The following is a 24,924-nucleotide window of genomic DNA, read 5'->3' on the forward strand; positions in this document are numbered from 1 at the left end:
TAACTTCTCTGTGCCGTCGTTTCCTCAGTTAAGGAATGGAGGCAAGTTTAGTTGCTTCCTCATATGATTGTGGTAAGGACTAATCCACTTAATGTATAGAACCTACTTAGGTAGTGCCTGGTGCAGAGTAAATCACATAAAGTACTTGCAGCAATTATTATACTGTAGCTGCCTTTGCTATCCAGGCAAATCTAGAGAAGTCTTGATTTCTTCTCCATTTTTAAATATAGTCAAATAAAGTAAAAACTTTAAAAATTCAGCTATGACAAATGTACATGTAAAGCTGAACCAGGAAACACATACCTGACACCCAGAATTTGCAGACGCCTGTGAAACGTTCGGTGTGGCGTGGGCTCGGGCCTGTCGTCGCCTCGGCTCTAAAGTCGGAGGCAGGAAGTGCAGCTTTGCAGCCTGGCGTCCTCGGGTGCCCGTCCTCGGGTGCCCGGCTCCCCAGCTCAGGTTACGGCGGATGAGTTTTCACTTGCATTTTCAAAAAATATTATTGAAATGAACACTCCACATGTTTTGTTGTATGTACGTTTGAAATTGTTAACAAAAAACATGTAATTACAAGTAAGGAAGCAATATTTGAAAACTAATTTTTAGAAGAATCATCTTAAGCCTAGGAGTTAGTGACTGATCAAGAGAAAAAAATCATTTCATTGGAGTAATCTCTTGATTGTCTAAATTTCTCCTTCACTTTTTCTTTAATCAGGAAGAAGAGCGTGTTCCCTTTACTGCCTGGGGGAAATGTATACGTGTAGTCCTGTGCACGAGTGCTGTCTTATTCTGGGTAAGAGTCACAAAATTCAATATCGAATATTAAATGTTGAGGAAACCAAAATCTGAGCAGGAAACTATGTAATCCCAGTTGTTTAAATCTGATCAATGGTCCAGGACTTTGCAGTTCCTGGTGAAGAAACCAAATTGGGGGCATTAGAATTCTAAAGTTTTTTCAGTGGTAACAACTAAAATGACTAGACATAGTCTTAACAAAAAAATAGCAACTACCAAGGAAAAGGCATAAAAGCTACTGAAAGATGTAAAAGCCTTAAACAAATGATTCTAGACCACAAGACAATATTTCTAAAATGTTTGAACTTAAGAGAAATTAATTTTGAGTATATTATTAATAAAATCATAATAGTATTGTAATAATCAGTAACATGAAGTTTTATTGGCTCAAAAACAGCCAGGTAGGACCTGAAGCCCAGTATGGGCCCCAATATCAATAGCAAGGTAACGCACGTGGAGGGAGACCTAAATCCGGGGGATGAGTCAAAGTTATTCAACAAATAGTAATGGACCACTTGTTAGCTGGTAGGTAAAACGTTAAAGATTGAGACAACTTATGAACCATGTTCTATAATAAATCCCAGAAACCTTAAAAATAAGTAACACCAAAAATAACTAGAAATAAATATTGATGGATATAGGATCTCTAGCTGTAAAAAGATTTTCTAAACCTAATAACAATGGGAGAAGTTTTAGAAGAAAATATTTAAAGATTTCCAGACATCAAAAGCATCCCAAGTTTGAACAAAACACTAAAAATAATGTTGCTAACAAATAGGGCAAAGAATTCATAACTTCAATACATAAGAAGTCGATATCGCTTCTAAAAAAAACACCAAGATCTCAGGACTCAGGAGGCAGAGAATGTGGGTGCACATTCACAACGGAAGTAGTGTCATGGAAGGTGTCAGACCGCGGGAGCAGTTAGGTCAGTGCACGGTGGAACGAGGTCTGGTTTTTCACCTCTCGGTCTGCGAGACCGAGTGTCTGAGAGGATGAGGTGCAGGGACCGGCAGTCTCACCCCTAGTCTGTTAGAATTCTGCCTGCTCTGGCCTTCTTAGAAGGCAGTGTGGCGGTGTGGACTAAGTCAAGTATTTTCATATGCTTTTGTCTACTAATTCAGATTTTAAAAACTTTTCATCAGTATTTCAAAATGGTAAGGAAAAGTCAGTAAGGAATTAGTCACAGACATAAATGTATCAGCCAAAATATTCTACTTCCAACTTTTTTTATTGTTTTAATTTTTTATTGTTTATTTTATGACAGTTGTCCCGATTTTTTTCCTTTTGCCCTCCTCCGCGCAGCACACCCCTCTCTGTTGTTCATGTCCGTGGGTTCATACATGTGCTTTGACTAATCCCTCCCCTCCTCCCACCATTCCCTGCTCCCTCCACTCTTCCCGTCTCCCTCCTCCCCTCCTACTGCTATCAGTCTGCTCCATGTTTCCATGTCTCTGGTTCTGTTTTTGTCATTAATTTATCTCGTTCACTAGATTCTAGTTATAATTGAGGTCATATGGTATTTGTCTTTCCCCACCTGGATTATTTCACCTAGCATAAAACTCTCCAGTTCCATCCATGCTGTCACAAAAGGCGGGACTTCCTCCTTTCTTTCTGCTGTGTAGTATTCCACTGTGTAAATGTACCACAGTTTTTTAATCCACTCGTCTCCTGTGGGCACTTGGGCTATGGTAAATAGCACTGCTGTGAACATAGGAGTGCCTAGGTTCTTTTGAATTTGTATTTCAGGATTCTTAAGGTTTGTTCCCAGCCATGGAATTTCTGGATTATAAGGCAGTTCCATGTTTAATTTTTTGAGGAAATTTCATACTGCTGTCCACTGTGGCTGCAGCAGTCTGCATTCCCACCATCAGTGCATTAGGGCTCCCTTTTCTCCAAGTCCCCACCAGCACTTGTTGTTTGTTGATTTATTAGTGATGACCATTCCGACGGGTGTGAAGTGATATCTCATTGTGGCTTTAATTTGCCTCTTTCTGATGGCTAGTGATGTTGAGCCTATTTTTTCATATGTCTATGGGCCATCTGTGTGTCCTCCTTGGAGAAGTGTCTATTCAGGTCCTTTGCCTATTTTTAAATTGGATTGTTTGTTTTCCTGGTGTTGAATCATATGAGTGCTTCATATATTTTGGAGATTAAACTCTTGTCTGATGTATCAGAGTCAAATATTGTTCTCCCATATAGCCAGTTCCCTTTTAATTTTGATGATGGTTTCTTTAGTGGAGCAGAAACTTTATCATTTGATGCAGTCCCATTTGCTTGTTTTTTCCCTTTGTTTCCTTTGCCCTAAGATGTATCTGCAAAAATATTGCTACATGGGACATTTGAAATTTAACTGCCTACGTTTTCCCCTAGGACTTTTATGATATCACAACTTACCGTATATTTAAGTATTTAATTTTTTATTCTGGGGTATGGTGTAAGTGGGTGGTCTAGTTTCATTTCTCCGCATGTACCAGTCCAGTTCTCCCAACACCATTTATTGAAGAAATTGTCTTATCTCTATTGTAGGCTTGTGCCCTATTTCCAGCTCTTTATGCAGTAACATTTTGTGCAGCTGTGAAAAGGTGTGTCCATGAAAATATGTTGTAGAATGTAAAAATATTATGGTTATGATAGGTTTAAAGAAAAGATACAATTATTCAAATGATTCTTAATGTACAAACTACATAGTTCTGAAGGAATTGTGCATATATTGGATAGTAGATACATTTTTTTCCTATTTTTCTTTATTTTTAGTCTTTTTATAGTTAGGAGTCTTTTGATTGCAGGAGACAGAAAAATCAATCTCCAACAACAACAAAAAAGTGGGAGCGGGTGGGATTTCTTGGTTCCTGTAACTGAAAACCCCAGTCTGAGGCTTGGCGTGAGTCCAGGACAGACACTGCAGTCCGGATGATGGCGAGGGCTGTGTCTTGTTCTGTCCTCATTCTGCGTCCGGTGGTCTCCTGGCGTGGGGGTTCTGGGCACCCTCCCTTAAGGGTGCAGCAGTCCCAATCTCCTAGCCCACAAAGCCATGCCAGGTCTCTCTTAGCAGCTTCCTCTAAAAGAAGATTCACTTTCCCGTGGGCACTAGGAGGTATCTCTTCACATCTCAGTAGCTCTTGGTAGGTTATTTGTCAATCCTTGAGTCTGTTGCTGAGGCCAACGGGATGAGATACCTATTAATCTCACACGAATCAGGATCTACCACTGGAGCCCAGAGCAGGGAGGGTGATCAAGCCCAGACCACAGGACTGAAAAGAGAGAGGTTATTCCCTCAAAAGCAAAGTCCGGGTCCTTTTCTAAGACTAGAAACAGATCTGGGCAGCAAACGCAGCTCTTGTTCACTACAGGGCACTTTCGAATTTTCCATGACGAGCATATATTAAAAGTTATAAGAAAAGTATATTAGCGTTATAGTGAGAAAAAGATATGCAAGAGTCTTGGGGAAGGAGAACGAAAAGCTTCCCTGGCTCCTGTGAAGACATACTGAACCTGTCAAGTGCCCCGAAGAGGTGTGGAGACGTTGAGTCTGTACAAGCTCCGGAGTGGAGCGGAATTCATTTCAGAGGCCCACACGGGAGGCAGCACTGTGGAGAGGGCAGTACATCTTTGGAGTCCTTGAGAATCTCGGTTCTTTCATTTAATAGTTGCCTAATTTGGGGCAAACCGCTTAATCTCTGTGCAGCTCTGATTCCTCACCTGTGAAGGGATCTAATACGCTCTGCCTCCCAGGGCTGTGGGTGTATGTGTGCTGAGGTGAACAGTAAGCATTTGAGGAATCTTGACGCTTATAATTAATAGTTTTAAAAATTATTATGGAGGTAACTTTTAAAAAGGCATACTATTTAAATGGTCTGTCTGTATGTATGTGTTGTGCTGAGAGATACACATTTCTCCGCCTTGTCTAACATTCTCACATACTCCACAAATTTTTTTAAAAAAGTCTTCCTTTTACACATGTGAAACCTTAACTGTGAAGAAAAGGGGATAATGAGAGATTAGAGGAGGAAGTGTAATGCCTTCTCTACAGTTGATGGCTTAAAAGGTAAGAAAAACATCTTGTTAACGCTGTATTTGCCGTAGCCGTGGCCAATGCTCTTATAACCCTTTTCACGTGCCTGGGCTCAGTGTTCTGAGTGTTTGCACTCGGGGCAGCTCACTGAGTCAGACCACAGCCCTGTTAGTAGCTGTTGTGACCACCCACCCACCACCCTGCCCCCTCATGCTATGGGTGAAGAAGTTGAAACTCCTGAAGGTTGAATGACTTGCACCAGGCCCCACTGCTGGTGGCAGAGCCAGGCTCCAGCGCAGGAAGGAGTCTGTGCTGGTCACCCCTCCCTGGACTGCTCTCCATGGGGAATGCCAGCCTCCTCCTGTTACTGCAGACAGTGCGACATGATTGGCTCAGTCCTGAAGTTCACATTCTTGGTAGCTTTTTCTACCACAGCACACACACAGTCAGACACGTTGAGTGCCTGCTTCCGGAGTGTGTCCACGAGGTAGATGTAGGGAAAACACCTTGAATGCACATTGTTCGGTGGCAGGGAAAACCTGCCTAGTGAGGAAGTGAAATCCTACCAACCCCCTTGCAGACTGTTGCCTCAGACACCCCTGCGGCACTGGGTCTGTGCAGTCAGAAGTACGGTGGATTCGTGAAACGAATCTGCATTCGTGTGCGAATGCAGGTTGTGAATAACTGCCAATTTAAGGTCTTAAGATAGGAGTCTGAAAAGCCTGTGAAGCTTTTATAAGCAGAGACCCGCTGCCATTTCCAGTACTTGCCTTGGGGCATCTGTGCAGCTTCTGAACACGGGTCTCATTCAGCATCTCCCTTGGTGCCGTAACTAAGACAAAGGCTTGCACCTGCCGACCCCTGAACCAGTGATAGGTTCTCTGGTCGAAGGACCCATACCCCTTAATGGACCAAAAACACCAATAATTCATAACGGAAATAATTTCACAATTGTAGAAGGATGTTTTCTCTGGTTCTGCTCTCACAGGGCCTTTTTCTTCTACCAGAACAGCTACCAGTTACCCCTTCTTTACCCCATCTGAAGATGCGTACGCTCTCTCTCTTGTTTCTTTTTCATGGCACATGCATTTTCATTGTCTCTCAAGTTAGTAATACTTTTCCATAGCAGTACAAGTTGTCTTTCTTCTTTATTTGTATTGTTGACACTATTACAGATGTCCCCGTTGCCCCTGCCACCTTCGCCCACCTCCATCCCCCTTGCCCTGGCCATCAGCACACTGTTGTCTGTGTCCACAGGTGATACAGGCCTGTTCTGTGTAGACCTTTCCTTAGAGCAGTTTTACAAGTTCCCAGACAGCAGTGCTCCCACACACCCCTCACTCTCCACACAGCTGCTCCTGTTGCTGTTATCGTCTCACCCTAGTGGACGTGCACCCCCTGGTGACCTCCACCATTCCTTTTCCTCTCTTAGACATTGAACGTGCTTGATTTCCACCTCCCTTGTGGCTGTTAGGTGAGATTTAACATCATTTCACCCATGCATCTTGTCCATCTAAAGCAAGGTGCCACTTTGTCTGTGTAAAACCATTATTGGTGAGTTTCACACTGCTGTGTTTGCTGTGTTTTCAGATCCTGCTGATCATTGCCTCGGTCATCGGGATCATCGTGTACAGAGTGTCGGTGTTCTTTACCCTCTCCAAGGAAATGCGCCCGAGCGAGAACGGCACCGACCCGATCCAGAAGTACCTGACCCCGCACTTGGCCACGTCCATCACCGCCTCCCTCATCAACTTTGTCATCATCATGATCCTGAACATGATCTATGAAAAAGTGGCAATCATGATTACTGACTTCGGTAAGTTCCTACCGAGCCGAGGTCATTCCTAGGACATTCGAGAACCTGGTAAAGTTGGAGAGTGTATCTTTCATGCATTTTAATCCAAGTATGTTGCAACTGTTAGAAAATTTTAAGTGCAAACATATTTTATCTAGCCTGTATGGGAAATGAATTATCTACAGCTCTGCATTAGCACAAGGGACAAAGCAAAGACAATCATTAGACTACCCAAGCATTGTATAAACAGATCAGTGCTGAATAATATTGTCAATTACATGACATTGTGTACCCTATTGTTGAAAGAAAATAGTCTCTTTATTGCAAATAAGTGGAGTGGGGTCATGGTTCCAGTGGCCAACATGCCCCTCTGTTGCTGAGGGGACAGGCAGTGTTGTAGTGCTGTCACATGTCCTCCCCCATTCTGTTCATATTAATAAAGCTCCGTCCTCAGAAGCTCTGGCTTTTGTAATAAATGTTGCTTCTCTCTGGCTTGTATCCCAGGCAGTGGCTTTGTGGCCAAAGAAGTGCCCCCCACACACTGCGTGTGCCTGGGTCGTTCTCCGAACAGCCTGCTCAGTGGTCATGTTCTGAGAAGGGTCAGCCCGGTCCAAATTCTCAATCAGGAGGATGGCCTGTTTTGTCTTCCCCAAATGCTTCTAGCAAGGTGCCCCTCGTTCTGTTTGTTCTCCTCAACATCTACCCTCAAAAAGACAGGAAAAAAACATTTCTTGCCCATTTGGTAACATTGTGCTTACAAATTTTCAGGAACAGTGACTTTTTTTTTGCCATGTGGGATAGTATTTATGGAGGAGAAACTCTTATACCAATGTGTAAACTTGAATTAACACTGTAGCTATCTTAAGGAGCTCAAACCAACTTAAATGGAAACTGTGAATTGCATTTTTTTAAGCATTTTAACTCATGTATCAGTGTCTTTGATTAGGGTCTCATAGCTGTTCACAGTTTTTAAAACTTAATTTTCTTTGTTTCAACTACAGAACTCCCAAGGACCCAGACCGATTATGAGAACAGCCTAACCATGAAGATGTTCTTATTCCAGTTTGTGAACTACTACTCCTCGTGTTTCTACATCGCGTTCTTTAAGGGCAAATTTGTAGGTCATCCCGGAGACCTCGTTTATTGGCTAGGAAAATACAGAAATGAAGAGGTATGAATACAGACTTGAATTCTCTGGACAATTTAGGCTGCTTTTTCTCCCAGTTGCCCAGTGAACAGTTTCTCCGTTGTGCTTAGATTATTTTTTAGCCTAAAAAGAATGTCAGGTAGATTAAAATGAGTGATTCTGTTTCATGTTAGAGCCATCTACAGTTTAAATGAGACGTCCTCTTTAATATTCCAGTGTGACCCAGGCGGCTGTCTCCTGGAACTGACAACGCAGCTGACAATCATTATGGGCGGAAAAGCGATCTGGAATAACATACAAGAGGTGCTACTTCCGTGAGTGCCAGTCGTGTGGTCTGGGAGCGGGGACAGAGGGTGACACTGCCCACCCGTCCAAGTCATTTGCCTCTGTGTCCACCTGGCCGCATGTCCGCCTGTCCGGTGGAGTAGGCTCCATGCTCGTGAAAGGGTCCATGAAATGTGGTCCCACCAACAACGTACATGTGGCTGTGTTTATGCCAAGCGAGCGCTACAAATTGTAGTAGCCCGAGCTTTGCCTTCTGATATTTCTGCTCCTGGTCTAAAATAGTGAAGCAGCATTTTGAATGATCTTCCCTTTGTTCGAAAACTGGGAATGCAGAGTGTTAGCCAAATTAGGGAGTGTCTCAGGTTCTCCACGCTGCTGCTGCTGCTCTGTGTGTAGGGGACAGTTCCCCCCTAACGCTTTGTGCAAACCCCTAACATGCTGAAGGCACATTCCTTACTCTTGCTACCCAAGACTACACCCATTCCCAAAGTATGTAGGAAAGGAGAAAAAAGCCTTCTAAGTCGGCAGCTTGTGTTCAGGCCATTAAAGTATGGCCAAAGGAACGTGTAAGACGAATTCCACCGTAAACGTTCCTCTCCACCCACCCCACTCGGGGTCCGGGTGCGGATATTTGGAGTCAGCGAAGCAGCAGACCCGCGCTGCAGTCGCGGTGCCGCGGGGTCTGCCCTGCACCCAGGTCGGCACATGGCATTCAGTAGGCCCTCTCAGCGCCAGTTGGGCGAATGCGTGTCTCACACTGCAAATCCACAATGTTAGCAAATTAATAGCTTGTTTGTTGGATTCAGACAACAAGCTCAGAGGTCTCGGGCCTTCCTGGGGGTTTTATTCTGTACATACCTGACAAAAGGTGAGCATGATTTTTGCATGAAGCAACTCACTCTGGGGAAATTTTAAGGCAACATGTTAAAGGAAATAATTAAAATTAAATACCCAAAATGCCAACAGCATTGTCCTTTGGTCAAAATTTAGGTAATGAATGGCTGGCATTTTCTTCCTTCATGTGTTTTCTGTATTTTCCACAATGGGGATGCAGTACTTTCAAGAAAAGTGAACTGTTATCTTGAGAAGGGACATTTTATATGATTTGGCGAGAGGATGGAGCCGAGACCTATTATAGTAAGAGGAGCCTCACTACTAGCCATGCTTGCCTTTTAAACTCAGGAACAGTAAAGTCAGGAATGAGGTAGATCCAGGTAGTAGGTGATGCTTGTGTTTAAAATTAGCACGTGGGAATAGTGTAGAATGTTCTAGCAGAAATTGAGATTATCTGCAGTATGGGAAGTCTCTTCATTATCTACAATAATGAAGATACAAAGAGAAGACAAGGTATAAAGTACTTCACACCGTGCTTCCAAGGATGTCCAACCTGTGGCCCAACACAAAATCATGAATTGACTTCAAGCCGGTTTTTGCTCATCAGTTTTCATTAGTGTTTGTGTATTTAATGTGTGGCCTAAGACAACTCTTCTTTCAGTGTGGCCCAGAGATGCCAAAAGGTTGGACACCCCTGCTACCCTGAATGAGGACTTAGTAAAGGGCAACTTATTACGGTGCTGCTTTGCTAATGTGAATGGTAAATCGCCAAGACAGTGTTTTTTTAAGACCCGCTAGAGGGAAGGAGCTTTCAGCTCTGCCTAGGAGGTGTGATGTCTGGTGTCTGTCTTTTAAAAAATTTCCCTAGGTGGTTCTTGTGTGCAGTTAAGGTCGCTGTCCCTGCACTAGAGTCATAGCCTGGAAGTAAACCCTAAAGACCAAGGACAATGATGGATGGACTACAACCTAAGATTTCCTTCTACAGATCAGTGTCCATTCAGAAAGACTGAGTAAGAGGCTTAGAGTCTGCAGCTCAGGAAGGAAATCTTTCCGTAGTGCAGAAGGACCTCCCCATGACCTGTTCGGAGTCAGGGAACCAGCGCAGTACCTGAGGGAGGCGCAAGTGGCTTCCAGGATGGAAGTGTCCACCTGAATCCAAATTGTGATGGACTTGGGGCCCCGAAAGGCAAAGGCCTGCTTCTCTGGGCCACAGAGAGGATTGAGCAAGAGGCTGAGGCTGGGAGTGTGAGGCAGAGCAAAATATAAACTGGTTGAAACCAGTGGTCTCGAATTTGGAGATCATGAGGGTCATGGACATGTTTGGCCCTTGATGCCACCTGTAATATGGTGGCATCGTCACAAGGCCCCTGTAATATCCATAAAACTGTGGACTCGCGGACTTGACTGACTACAGGGCTTTGGGTTGAAGCCAAGGAGGTAGCACTAGCAGCTAGAGTTTTGTGGTGTTCTTGCACGTCCTAGAGGAAGACCCACCATACAGACAGCACTGTGTCCCCAAGCCAACTTAGGGTTGGCTTAAGCCAACTTAAGTTACTTCTGTAACTTAGGCCAGGATTGGTCCAAAAAGTAATCTAGGCTTCAGCGTGTCAGGAAGTGTGCTAAATAAATGTTTTCCCTGCTTTAAGCCATTTAATCCTGACAGCAACCCTGGGCAGTGTGGGTTTCATGACCCCGCTGTATTTGAAGTTGACCAGAGTCAACCAGTGACTAAGCAGTGAAGTGTGAATTCGGATTCAAGAGGTGTCTGAGTCAATAGCCCTGTGCTTTCCACAGCCTCCTGCTGTGTCCCTAATGTCGTAGGAGAGACGGAAGTGGGGAAAGAGTGTGAAGGCAGCGGCGTGTTGTGTTTAGAGAACTCTCCCCTCGGGGAGTGGTCAGCGTAAAGTTAATGCTGCAGCCAGTTGCAGTGGGAACCCCAGCCCAGTGAGCCAGCTGTGAGCTGGCCACGTCTGACACCACATGTGTCTGCACGCACAGTACCTACAACTGCCCGCGCCCCAGTGTGAGGCCTTCTCGTTGTCCGAATGGGAAATCCATGCAAACGTGCTGTCCCATCAGCCATCGTTGTGTCGGGTGTTTGCATCTGTATTTGAAGTTGTTTGTTCTGTGGCGCCTCCTCTGAGGAGCCCCACGAGAAACCACAGTCCACTGCTGCCCTGCGGACAGTGGTCCTCCATGGTGCAGGCCTCCCATCACTGCCATCTCCGATTTCTTTTCCGGACAAATTGCCATAAAAATGGGGGAAGCATTTATCTGGGCCATGAGGCTCTGAGAAAGACAGAAACAGAAAAGGGACAACAGACAGCCCCACGGGCACAGGACCCAGTAGATCGTGACTTAGAGGAAGGGCATTGTGTCTCTGGCCCTTGACCTGAGCAGCTTAGAGTGTAGGGTCTTAGACCTGTTACCATTACTCTGACGAGCCAAGGTACTTTGTCAGTACTGGTTTTCAGAATAGGGTCCAGCACAAATAACACCCCTTTTTAATTACAAAATCTGTTATTACAAAAGCATAAGCATGTAATTCTGCAATGTAATAGTATCACAGCCAAGCACACCCTATGACATTGTAGGTGAAATGTTCAAGTTAAAACTCTAAATTAGCACACCCGTGTTGTTTCCCTACCAACCCCGCTCAAGCAGGTGTTTCTTCTGCCGGACCCTGTGTTTGGGGGTAGGGGGGTCAGAAGTAAACAGTTCAGTGTGAAAATACAAAGTGCATTTATTGGGAAGATTATGTATTCAGCTTGAGCTATCACTAAATACTTTTATGACCTTGGTCTGATAATGTTCTAATTCATAATTTGATCTTTTTGGCAGCTGGGTCAAGAATCTGTTTGGACGCTATTGCTCAGTTTCGGGCTCAGAAAAGATAACCCCACGATGGGAGCAGGACTACCATCTGCAACTCATGGGCAGACTGGGATTATTTTATGAATATCTTGAAATGAGTAAGTTGTAAGTGAAATTGTAGGTGGCATATATTACATTGGAGCGTGTTAGGGGGTCCCAAAAGTCATGATTATCAAGCCAAATAATTATTTAGCATATTGTAATGGGGCATGTTTTTCTCCACCAGATGATATGACATAATCAGGCTTTCAAATAAGGTGACTGTGTGTATCTTTGTCGGTGTTTATGTTGTACACAGCTAAAGGTTTATTGCTGATACAATGGAACAGTCATTGAGGTGCATCTTCACCATTGACTCCCACAGCATTCTAACCCTGCTGTCTGAGAACGAACTCACCACTATTATTAGAGGTGACTCAGCTGTTGGCCAGAAAACTTGGGAACCAGGTCCTGTATGCAAGCCTGAACAGAGCCTGTAGGAGGAGCACGTTGCTTCTAGTCACGAGGGTGATCACGGCCCCCTCCACGTTCCACACCTGCCTTTGACAGCATCTCTCTTTCTTCTGGCCCGTGGTCTCTGCTTGGTCCCTTGAGTGACCTCATGACTAATCACTGGCTTGAATTCAGAACCATTTTGCTGGTCTGGAATTAAGATTTAGCACAGGTCTCCTCCTCCTCGATTGTCTTTGTTCATTTGTAGAGTGTTCACTTGGGCTCTGTTTCTCTTTTCAGTTGAACTTGAACTCTCAGCTGCCTTGAAGTAGATGTGTCCCAAAGTAGATTTCCATGGAAAACACCATCGTTTCCATTAGGGTGGCACACTTATATCTGATAGAAGGCTAACAATGTACATGTTTTGTATCTGTATCTGTGCCCTTTCAGTAACCATCGCATTGAATTACAGTTTTTTTTTATGCTTAGCAGAGTAGAAAAGGCGGCACAACATTTGGTTGACAGACCCTGCATTTATGCAAAGGGGTTTGTGTGTTTACAGAGACACCCATTTGTGTTTCCTGTTTACAAGCCTGCAGAGAGAGGGGGCGGCTTTTATTAAATCACATTCTATATATAAAATAATTGCTTTTAAAAATATACATTATACATGGAAACACATCTGCTTCCTCTGGTGACTGAAAGGTCCATCTCGTAGCTTCTTCAGGCAACAGTGCTTTGCAGCCTGGAGTCTGGTTTGAATTTCCTTTTTGCTTGTGTTATGTTTGTGTCCAGGTTCAGTTAACAGTGTGGCTGCTGATCACGGTGCAGAGGTTGTATGTGTGCTGTTTATTTTCCAAAGGACTTCAAGATAATCGCCTATTAGTCTAAAATAGTCATAATTACAAATATTTTTTACAGAGCTATTATCAGCATTAATAATAGCATTCTGGGGCAGAATATCAGTTGTTATTTTAGCACCAAAAAAACTTGGAAAGAGAAGTTATTTTCCTGTAGTTGATTAGTCAAAACAATGACATTGAGAGGAAAAGTTATGTGGTTGTATTTTGGGGAGAAGTTGATCTGACTTTTAGAGGTTCCTAGTCACATTAAAATAATTTCCAACTAAATAATTCAGCCTCAGCTTATTTTATAAGAGGTGGATTAACAACTGTTATAAACAAATCTTTTTAGATTTATTGTTCCTTTCCTATTATCCAGATAATGCCTAATGAATTAGAAAAATCAATCAACTTCTAAGAGTAGGCAGTCTGTTATTCTGTATCAACTCCAGAATGAAATCTTTTTGTTGTTGTTGCTCTTTTAGTTTGTGATAGTTAGGATTTCCAAGCACCTTTTGGATTATTTTTGTTTTCTAAGATAAATATAGGGTGTCTTTGGGGGTGGTCCACCACCAGTTTCTCCTCTCTCTCCATTTTCCCACATTCGTTATGATAACACCACCTACCTTTTTAATGATGAAGAGAAACCTCTTCTGACAAACAACCCTGGCACTGCTCCCCTCCCTTTGCTTGGGCCCTGGCCACCCTCTCTGTTCCCCTCTGCCAGAAATACCTCTTTCTTCTTTTCTATTTGAGGAACTTCTGCCAGGCCTCAGCAGTAACCCTCAGCTTTTCAGGCAGACTAGTGACAAAGGCGTTCACCCGACTCCCCCGTCGGTGCTGTGTGATGGTGCGTGCGCCTCTCTCCCTGGCTGCACTGGTCCCGTTGCGGGGAGCTAGCGACGCCTTTGCATCTTCCAGTCCTGTGCCGGAGCTCCACTGCCTGGACCTAGCCCTCATAAATATTTATTCAGGTGACTCCAGCTTGGAGTTTCAACACACACACACCACTGTGAGTTGAATTTACATTAAGATTGCCCCGGTCACCCCCACCAAGTTCCATATGGCATATGTGGCATATGTTTGGGGGGAGAATTTTTGAGTGAAATTTCTTTTTATTTAGCAAATTCCCCACCATCCTTTGAGATTGTTAGAGAAACCCTGGGGTGTTAACCAGAGTTGCCTCCCCAAATGTGTGGTCCTGACTTCTGAAATCTCAGACATGAGGCGTAAGAGAAATAGTCCATTGGTCTTAAAATCCAGAGGCCGTAAGATAGCATTTTGTACATGGAGCGCCGCACGGCACTGACACCAGTGTCCGGGGGACTCGGAGAGGCTGCCCAGTGGGCACGCGCCGCAGATGAAATGCAGGAAAGTGACAGAGTGGCCCTCCTCAACCTTACCTTCTCTAGCCCTTAGTTTTTAAAAACCTATTAAAACAGTGACCTCTGTCTGTTATTTTCTTCATTTAGTTTCCTGTAACTAATACAGTGACAGTTCTCCACTGTCTGCTCGCACCACCCTCTTTCCTCTCCTCTCCCTGCAGGACCGTCTGCCCCACTCCCTCAGCTCTGCTCCCTTTCCACCCACCACCTGCTCTGATGCCGCCTGGTCTTTGCAGGATGGGCTTTCCAAAGTGGAAAAAAACACTACAAGGCCCTGGCTGGTGTAGCTCAGTGGATTGAGCGCGGGCCTGCGAACCACACGATGGCAGTTCGATTCCCAGTCAGGGCACATGCCTGGGTTGCAGGCCAGTTCCCAGCAGGGGACTCACGGGAGGCAACCATACATTGATGTTTCTCTCCTCCTCTTCCCCTCTAAAGATAAATAAAAATATTTAAAAAAACACTACAGCTAGGTAGCTCTTTTTTAAAAAAGCTTGTGTGTGTGTATATATATAGAGAGAGAAAGATGTATTTTTATGTTTATATATATATACACACACACACACAGAGATATACACGGAAATACGCACAGACCCATTGGCTTTTTAAAATTTAAGGTAAACAAAAAGGGGAAAAACATTCCACAGAGAAGTAAATGTTTGGCTGCATCAAAAGCTGCCTAGTGATCAAACAAGAACCAAATGTCCAGTGGCTCCGCATGACGCAGCCACCGGCAGAGTGGGCAAGGGGAGTCTCGGCGTGGGTGAGGGCGGCAGCGGGACAAGGGTGGGGAGACGGCCCCTGGAGGCTCCTCGGGGAACCTGTCAGGGGAAGACGCAAGCACGGCCGGTGTCGGCAGCGCGGGTCACGAAGGCGTTCTGGCGAGGGTTATTTGTGTTTTTCCAGCGGGTGCTTTTTGAATCTACTGATTCAAGTATGGAGCAGATCTGACATATCACTTTTATCATGCATGAAAATCCCATGAATATCTGCATTTCTTCTTGAAATCTGTTAATTCATACTCTATTAATGCACCTGTTGTAAATTGTGTCAGTTACCACAACATAATAATATATGTTAATGTATCGTAGAGCTGGTCCCGTTTTATTGTTTTTCAGAATGTCCACAACACTGTCAGTTCAAACATCCCTTGTCATTATTGGATTTGTGTATATTTCTTGAAGAATTTTAGTATCACCTTTTAGGTTTTTTTCCTTAAATTCATTTGGGATTATTAACTACATTTGCCTTTAAAATAGAAATTAGAATTTGAGAGAAAAAATTTTGATATGTCCCCAAACTTGAGTCTACTCAAACCATCCACCATTTCTTCATTCAGCATTATTTGTGTTACTTTATTTTTCAAGTCATCATTAACAGTCTTAACATCTCTCACTAATGTATTTCTAAATTGTCTGTGCCTTTGTTGTCGTTATAAATGGTACCTTTCCTTTTTTAGATTTTTAGCTGAGTTTATTGCTAATATAGTCCTAATTCCTGGCTTCTCTTGAACAATGAGATCTGAGAACGGCGAGTGGCCCCCTGATTAAGACACCCACCTGCCAGCCCACCACGGCGGACTGCACCCACCCCACGCCTCCCTGTTCCACCCTGGCCCTGGAGGTAGATGAGCTCCCTTAGGGTCCGATGAGTCGCAGATACAGATGTGATGTTGCTGGTGATGCTATGCTGCTGACACGGTGACATCAACTCTGGTCCTTGCTTATCTGATCTCAAATATGACCACACCTGTCTGCTTTTCTGTAGCACATCCTGGCCTCTGAGACTAGAAGCAATTTCCAGCTCCTCCTACCCAGCCACCCGTCCACCGTCTTGCTTTTCCCGGCTGGAGTGGGCCCACCCCACCCCTAACAGTGGCCCTAAAAGAGCTGTACATTTTCCTCTCATCCACAGCCTTAGTTACATGCCTGTACTTGTTTACAGTTCTGCCAGTTTGGAGGGAAGGGTCTGAAACTGATAAGTATAGTATAGTACACATCACACATACCAGGAGAAGAGAACTACTAAGCCACCATTCGAATGTTGACTTAGTGTGACCACGTGGACTACAACAACCTCAAGATCCAGACTCCTGAAGGAGGGTCATATTTTTACTTAAGACGCTTCTCTCACATGCTTGTCTGTGAAGTGTACTAACGCCCCCAGTTCTCTGAATGTGCTTCGCTTGCTCGTGTGCCCATTTTCAGTGTATTTCCTCAACATTCTCTATAGCATCCTCTTCCCAAAGGTGCATGCCTTACTTCTTTTTACCTTGTTAGATACTTCCACGGTATTTTCTTTTTTTAATCCTAAATCACAAATCATTTTCCAATATTCTATTATTTCAACATGGAGAATGAATATATGCTTAGAGTGCCCCAAGTTCATTTGTCAGCAAAGAACTTTGGCTAATTATTTTTAAATATATTGTCTCTATTAAGTGTGTATATGTGAAAAATAGTCATAATTCATCTTTTTCCTAGAGATCTCAGGGTATTTGTGTTTTGTTTGAATTCTTTCACTGTTGGATATTATTAGAACTGTAGATGTCTGTTCTCTTTGGGGGTTGCTGTTTGCCTTCCTCTTCCTGTGTGAAAGTGAAGGAAAATGTGTTGTCTTCCCATCCACCCACCACTCCATGACGTGTGTCCATTTCATTGACAGTTATTCAGTTTGGGTTTGTCACCTTATTTGTGGCCTCTTTCCCACTGGCCCCTCTGTTGGCTCTGGTGAACAATATATTGGAAATAAGAGTGGACGCGTGGAAAATGACTACCCAGTATAGACGCNGGCTAATTATTTTTAAATATGTTGTCTCTATTAAGTGCGTATATGTGAAAAATAGTCATAATTCATCTTTTTCCAAGAGATCTCAGGGTATTTGTGTTTTGTTTGAATTCTTTCACTGTTGGATATTATTAGAACCGTAGATGTCTGTTCTCTTTGGGGGTTGCTGTTTGCCTTCCTCTTCCTGTGTGAGAGTGAAGGAAAATGTGTTGTCTTCCCATCCACCCACCACTCCATGACGTGTGTCCATTTCATTGACAGTTATTCAGTTTGGGTTTGTCACCTTATTTGTGGCCTCTTTCCCACTGGCCCCTCTGTTGGCTCTGGTGAACAATATATTGGAAATAAGAGTGGACGCGTGGAAAATGACTACCCAGTATAGACGCATGGTGCCAGAAAAAGCCCAGGACATCGGAGCGTGGCAGCCCATCATGCAAGGAATAGCGATTCTGGCTGTGGTGACCAATGTGAGTAGAACTGAGGTTTCACAGGGTGAACACCCGGAAAAGGCCGACAGTGCACTGGCCTTGCTACCTGAGGAATCAAATGTTTGGGATTCTTTAAAACGGGAGAAAGGTGCCAAGACTATTATCCCTATAAACAACATGGCAGTACCACTTGTAATTGTTATTTTTAAATGTATTTTGTGTATGATTATTATGTGTGACCCCTTACAGAGGTAGTTGCTAAGAAGAGTAACCGTTATATTATTGTTGAATGTTTGCTCAAGTTTTTATTCAATAGCATGGTCATAGTAATAAGAGTAAGTCCTGACTTTGAATCCTCATGTGACTGTAAAAGGAGTTACCCAAGAGTGCTTTATACTGGAGATGGAAATCTATCCTTTTAGGGTGTGAGGACCCTAAAAGGACAGTCATCATTCCACCCTGTTTTAGCATCTATACCAGTTTAACATATTAACTACTTGGTGATTAGGTGTAAACACTTCATGCATTTGCAGTCAGTATTACCTTCCTTGTCTCCTAGGCCAGGGCTTCTTTAAGGAGGCAGGATCCTTCTTTAGGGAGGATCTCATCTCTCGTCCCCACCCCCCAACCCTTAGTCACTGAAAGCCACTCTGGTTATTAGCTACGCACCCTCATGCCCTGGGTGCATCCCAGCTGTGAGTAACAGATCTCAGTTGTTCACCACCTGTACTGATCGTGAACCTGTCGGGACAGTCGGTCTCTTTATTCTCCCCCAGCCAATAGGGAGCTGGCGCTCAGGCAGACCAGCGCCCGTGCCAGCTCATCGGGGGGCCTGCTGCTCTAGCAGTATGGCTACAACCAGGGCTGTTTCTTCCCTGATTTCACTCCCAGGCCAGTCCCCAACAGTATCATATCCCGGTTTTATCATATCCCCAGCTTTCTCCCACAAGCATGTGCCACAACAGAATCCGGCAGAGCCATGGGTCAGGTTCCAGGATGGGAAGCTGCTGAGCACTGCTGACTCGGGGGTCAGCCAGGGGTGCCAGCCCCCAGCACAGCCGCTTCCCGAGCACAGCCGCGGCTGGGCCTTAACTCACAGAGCCCATTTCATCACTCATGCACTGATGAATTCTCCATCACACACACACGCGGTTAGGGAATTCAGTGAGCTCACCTGTGCAAGGCAGAGCCCAGCCCTCGTGGGGTGTCAGCTGCCACTGCTTCTCCTGCTCATCGTCAGCAGGGACTCCGTGTCGGCTTTGACAGGTGTCTAAACTAAAGCACAAGGATTTCACAGTGTGTCACTGTGTGAGTGATGGTCGGTTACGGTTTTACACAGTAAAGCAAGTTACCTGGAACCCAGCTATCACCCCAAGAACCCTCAGTTTATCTGAATTCCATGTTATTCCTCCTTTTTTGGAGCAAGTTCCAGATCACACACAAAAAGCAACTACCAGGTTATATCAGTTTCCGTTCGTCCGGATAGCCCACACCTTCAACATCCACTGTGCTGCAAAATGATGACTGATGTTTAGAAATATGTCCGCGAGGCCTTTCAAGTTCCACAGGCATAAGAGAACGAGTGTGTCCTGTTCGATATGCTGTACAACAGTAAGCGTGGTTGGAACGTGGACTTGGGCACTGTGGGAAGATTTTCAGCAACAAGATTTGAAACTGAAAGAATTTTTGTCTGACCTTCAGCTAACCAGAAAACTCAATTGAGTCATACTCCCCATTCCTCAAGCGTCTGGTTTGATTGTATTAGTCACCTTTTCCTAGTACCCGCAACCTGGCTCCCTTCCACTAGCACAGATGGAGCATCGGTAGTGTTGCCAGGGCTGCTCCGAGGGTGTGCACACACAGGCGCACACATGCCCGCTCACTGGTGCCCCCGCCTCTTACCCAAGTAACTGAGGCCTCATTTTCTTATACATGGACATTGTCCCCTCGCCTGCCTCTCCCTTTCTGATGTGCCCTGCAAAGGCTACCGTTCCGCAGTGGGAGCACATCGAACTGTAGGAAGAAGGGAATAGCTACCAGGGACGAGAATGGACAGTAAGCAGTCTGATTTACAGTCATTCCTTTTAAAGCTGCTAGTTCAGTAATAAGCTGAATTGACATTAGTGTACCGTGCCAGAGCAGCAGCTATTGAAGACCAGTTTTAATTTATTTTGGTATAAATGGAAAATGGTGTTTGGAACAGCATGGGAAATGAAGCACACTGAATTTATTTGTACTCTTGCAGCATGTCTCAAAGCAGCTCAATTCAGGAGGAAAGAGTATCTTGTCAGAAGATAATAGAATTAGCTTCCTTGTCAGAATTTTTGTAGCTTCCTAAAGCACATCTGGTGATTCTATAAAAAGCTATCGTTGAGTAAATTAACAGAAAATGTTAATCTGTTGAAATCAGGAAAAAATATTCTTGTATTACAGCACCCACCACCACTGACAGACAGGCGTGCACGTGCGTGCGCACACAGAGAACTATTTCGTGGCAGAGGACATGGCAAAGCTGGTTCCGTAGGGGACATCTTGCCACAGAAAAGCCTCTGAGTTGTTTTTCTTGCTCTGCCTGAGATACTGTTTGTGGGCTTGTGGTCTCACTGTGTCTAAACCATATGTTCAGAAGAATACTATTAAAAACCATCTTGTGCCAAAAAGATGTCTGTTCTTCTGCTTCCATAAATGACTAAATCAGTGAGCTTTGTTTATTCATATAGAATTTAGATTGAAATATATTTTTTTCCTTTTTTTCTTCCTTTAAACCAGTTTTATGCATTGGAAATATTAAAGCCTAGCCAAACTTAAAATTTTTTTGAGAAAATTCATGTGATGCATAGTCATTTACAGCTGAATAGATATCTGCGTAGTTTAGACCCAGATTTAACTTTGACCCATATTTATTCCTTTAATCTGGAAACACATTAAACTTTGTTACTTGATGGTTCATAACTTTATCCATTGAAACTTTTGGAAGAGTAGAGGCTTAGATACCAGATCTAACAATACAGACATCATTGCTTAACTATGTGGATGGAGCAGCCCCCAATATTTTTTACTGCTATGTACAGCTTAACAAAATTTACAGGTTATTGCTCTTCAACCAAGCAGCATACATAAGTACATACTGGCAGTTTAAAATATAGCAGACTATAGGCTGACTTGTCTAAACGAGTGTGTAGAGCCCTGGCTGCCATGGCTCAGTGGATTGAGCACTTTGATTAAAGTGCTCTTTAAGTGGTGACCCTTTGATCAAAGGTCACCACTTGGAGTCCCAGTCAGGGCATGTGCCTGGGTCGTGGGCCAGGTCCCCAGTAGGAGATGTGCAAGAGGCAGCCACACACTGATGTTTCTCCCTCTTTTCTCCTCTCTCTAAAAATAAATCTTTAAGAAAAATAAGTGGGTAGATTCTATAAAGAAAAATATTAATTTATAGGCTATTATTAACTTAGATCAAGGAAAATGTATTTCATGCAGTTTACATCCTATTTTTGAGTGGCAAATGATTAAAAATCAGTTTTGTATTAACTATTTAAAAAGGAATTATATAAAACCAAATTATTCTTGGAATATTTTAGTATTACATATACAAAAGAGTCTTCTACATTGAAATCATAAAAGATTTAAATTATATTGACTAGAGCTCTAAGGTTGATTCAATTTTGTTATATTCTAATTTTTGAAAATAAAATTATATACATCGCATGCAAGCAACTCTGGAATTCCTACAATACCAGAGTCCACAATTACCCTTACTGAGGAAACATAACAGGTTGCTTTTGAACTGCAGAAAGTCTTCGGGACATTTCTTTGGATTGAAGACCAAATGGAAAGCGTTCTACTTTAAAGCAGCTGTTCGAAGACTCCAGGATACTCACTGTCTGTATCTACTTGTTATATAGTTAGGAAAGAATGAAGATTTCTGAATCTTTAATTTTAAAAACAATCAACTGACAAACATGTGATTCTGGCCTGTTTGTTAACATAGCTGTAAAGGCTCTAACTGAATGCCCCTCTTTCTTTCCCTCCCAACACAGGCCATGATTATTGCTTTCACGTCAGACATGATCCCCCGCCTGGTGTATTACTGGTCCTTCTCTGTCCCCCCCTATGGGACCCACGCCCACCATACCATGGAGGGATACATCAACAACTCTCTCTCCATCTTCAATGTCGCAGACTTCCAAAACAGAAGCTTGGAAAATCCATACTCCAGGCGTGGTAACTATACCACATGCAGGCAAGTTCCCCTTATGTGTTTAGGAGAAAAGTCTTAGAAATGAGGCCACTCTAAGAGTTCCAAAAAGCAAAAATAATTCATTTGTTAAGGCTGTGTTATTCAAGCACAGGCTGACAACATTGGTGATGACGAACTGGCACCCTCACCTAACAAAGAAACGCAAAGACAGGAAGTGCGAATACCTCTGCCTGCCCACCGAAGCACTCTGCATTGATTTTAATAGCTGGTCATACCTGCTGTGGACAGTATACTTGAACTAAATCACCAGTTGATGAAGTCTCTTGACTATAGGTCAGGTGTTTTTGTTCACTCAGAGTCTTAAACCTGAAGGAGGATTTAAAATGTATTTAGTTCCACTCCTCAAAGCGTTCTTTGATTCTGATTGTTAACAACATAACCAAGAAACCAGAAATAAGCCCCAAATAAATGTTTCAAAGTTACACATTGTAGAGCCTCTTCAGAACTCCACATTGAATCTGCTTTATATAACTCCCAAGAGTAATTACACTCTTCTAGGTCTGATAGGTCACAGGAAGGAAATTGGAGATACGCCACCTGAACGAGAGACACAGATAGCAGTAGCTCATGACATCTGACAACAAAGAAATTAGCAAGGAAATTTTAACAAGTAGAACAGGGACTCTCCATAGGGGAGAGAGCCCCACAGCCAAGTGAGCCCTGATGACACCGTTACATAAATTTATAGAAGTTTCTGAAAATACACTCAGTTGTTTTAGTTATACTCTTGAGAAAGCAAGGATAAAACTCTGGCAAAATACATTTAAGATTTTGTTTTCTTTTTACAAAGATGAAATCTGTCATTACCATCATTTTCCTATTGCATGTTAAGTTTTGCTGGAATAGCATTTCAGGGTTTTGTTACTTTGAATTAAACCCTTGGAGAGCATCGATGGGATGGCCAATTTTTAAAAAATCATTGTGTTAAGTATGACCTGTCTTTTAATGAGCCCTTTTTCACAGAATTTGGTCAAAAAGAATGACCTCCTGCTCCTCCTCTGTTCCATTCCCAGGTACCGTGATTTCCGGAACCCCCCTGGACACCCCCAGGAGTACAGACACAACATCTACTACTGGCACGTGATCGCTGCCAAGCTGGCGTTCATCATTGTCATGGAGGTAGGCGAGGGGCACTCACTCTGAAATGGTTCGTGAGGCAGTGTATTTGCATGCCTTCTATCAGCTGTATGCGTTGCCAGCCCTGACTTAAAATGTACAGTACATTCTTATCTCAGGCTAATAATTACTTTAGGACATTTATTAATCAAATTTGACCTGAGAATACCCATAAAGCCTCCACTAATTAAAGGAAGTTGCTTATCTGCTTTAAAACTTAAAAGCATGTTGTATGCTAAAGGGATCCTGTTCTTTCCAATTCTGTATTATTTGTTGGTAGTGAGGGCACTGGGCTACATGTTAGGCAGAGGAGGACCTTATTCAAAATGAGTAAGTTGTGATCTCTGCCCTTGAGAAACTTATTGCTCTCATAGTATTATTTGTATTGTTTTTACTGATTTTCATGATAAACCTTTTTATATGTTTATATCCCTAAAATATACAAAAGGATTCCTGAAGTACAGTAGCTGGTACACAGCAAGCGTCACTGATTATATTCAGGTAGATAGTTACCGAAGTGCTTAGACTCCTGCTTTTGAGGTCATGCTGGACTGGATCCTGTGAGGGCCATCTCACTGTAAAACGTTTAGAATCAGCTTAAAACATAGTTTCCTTTGCATTTTTAAAGATTTTATTTATTTTTAGACAGGGAAAGGGAGGGAGAGAGTTAGAGAAACATCAATGTGTGGTTGTTTCCTACATGGCCCCCACCAAGGACCTGGCCTACCAGCCAGGGCGTTGTGCATTTTTTGACCTCACTAGAAGGGAGGAGAGTCTACAAAGAGGAAAGAGAAAAACAGGTGATGAGCTAAAATGAAGTGGTGGGCCGTAGGCACGCCTGGAGTTCAGGAGCACTTGGAGAACAAGTGCTATTAACAGTGTCTCCAGCTAAAAGCTCAGGGAGACCAGGATGTGGGGTGGAAGCAGACGGAACAGCTGAGCTTGAGACTCTAGAATTCACAAGATTAACAGGCATTCCAGTCACTATGGCAACAGGCAAATGCAGTAGTCTCCTCCCCACAACCACTTCAAAACTATAACTACAGAACAGCCATCACTGGGGACCACCTGAAGTCTAGCTGAACAGAAGTCCTACAACTAAAGATACAGAGAAAACGCCTCAGTGAGACTGGTAGGAGGGTCAGAGACATGGAATCCACTGGCCCTGCACCCGTGTGCAGCAGATAAAAATAAGGAAGGATATCTCAACTGTGGAGGGTCCCCTCTGAGGAGCCAGGGATGCCAGCCCCACACTGGGCCTCCCATCCCAGTGTTTCCAGTGCCAGGTAGAGAAGTCCCCAAATCTCATGGCTGTAAAATCCAGCAGGGATTTTGACTGAATGACACAGAGGGCTACTTGTCTTAAGGGTTTCTCTTAAAGGGCCAACATGAACTCACTTGTTTTGAGATCAACCACTGGGGCAGGAGCTCAAAGACGTACCCAGAGGAACTGAATTGTCTAGCATTAGAGCGAGAGCTGAAAGGCAGCTTTCTCCCAAACTGAATTGTTAACAAAGCCACCATGTCTTTGCTGAGCCGTGGTGCAGCCATTAGTGCCTCGGGTGCAGACTGATGACTGATGGATGCCATGAGTTTCCATGAACCTGGATAACACTGTTCTGCTTTGCAGACTCCCTGAGACCTACCCCCACCCTATTTTCAGCCCCACTCCACCCCCAAGCCGAGTCTAGTGGCTTTTTCATACAAGTGGCCTGTTCTGGTTCATGCTGCAAACTTTCCTAAAAATCTCTCAAAGTTTCACAATCCCAAACAAGTAGCACCTGGCCTCAGTACCCCATATATTGTGCTAAGTGGCCCTGGGCACAGGCAGCCAGCTGACTTTGGCTTGCACCCTCCCAAGAGACCCCAGAAGCAGCACACCCCATGGCCAGCCTCATATGACACCAGACCACCACCCAACCACCTCCACA

The 24,924-nt window shown here is 43.7% G+C and overlaps 1 protein-coding gene across 1 annotated transcript in view; it reads left to right on the forward strand.

The window, feature by feature from the left end:
• Positions 1-24,924, forward strand: part of ANO6 (anoctamin 6) — a 196,927-nt gene that overhangs the window by 163,497 nt on the left and 8,506 nt on the right. The window contains exons 14-21 of the mRNA XM_037061152.1: positions 716-793; positions 6,401-6,626; positions 7,607-7,776; positions 7,969-8,066; positions 11,713-11,843; positions 17,453-17,658; positions 21,657-21,859; positions 22,891-22,996. Of these exons, the coding sequence (XP_036917047.1) occupies positions 716-793; positions 6,401-6,626; positions 7,607-7,776; positions 7,969-8,066; positions 11,713-11,843; positions 17,453-17,658; positions 21,657-21,859; positions 22,891-22,996 (1,218 nt within the window). The remainder of the gene's footprint in view (positions 1-715; positions 794-6,400; positions 6,627-7,606; positions 7,777-7,968; positions 8,067-11,712; positions 11,844-17,452; positions 17,659-21,656; positions 21,860-22,890; positions 22,997-24,924) is intronic.

The sequence above is a fragment of the Sturnira hondurensis genome, unplaced genomic scaffold (genome assembly GCF_014824575.4).
Source record: "Sturnira hondurensis isolate 20B ecotype Veracruz unplaced genomic scaffold, ASM1482457v3 Scaffold0013190, whole genome shotgun sequence".
NCBI classification, from domain to species: Eukaryota; Metazoa; Chordata; class Mammalia; order Chiroptera; family Phyllostomidae; genus Sturnira; species Sturnira hondurensis.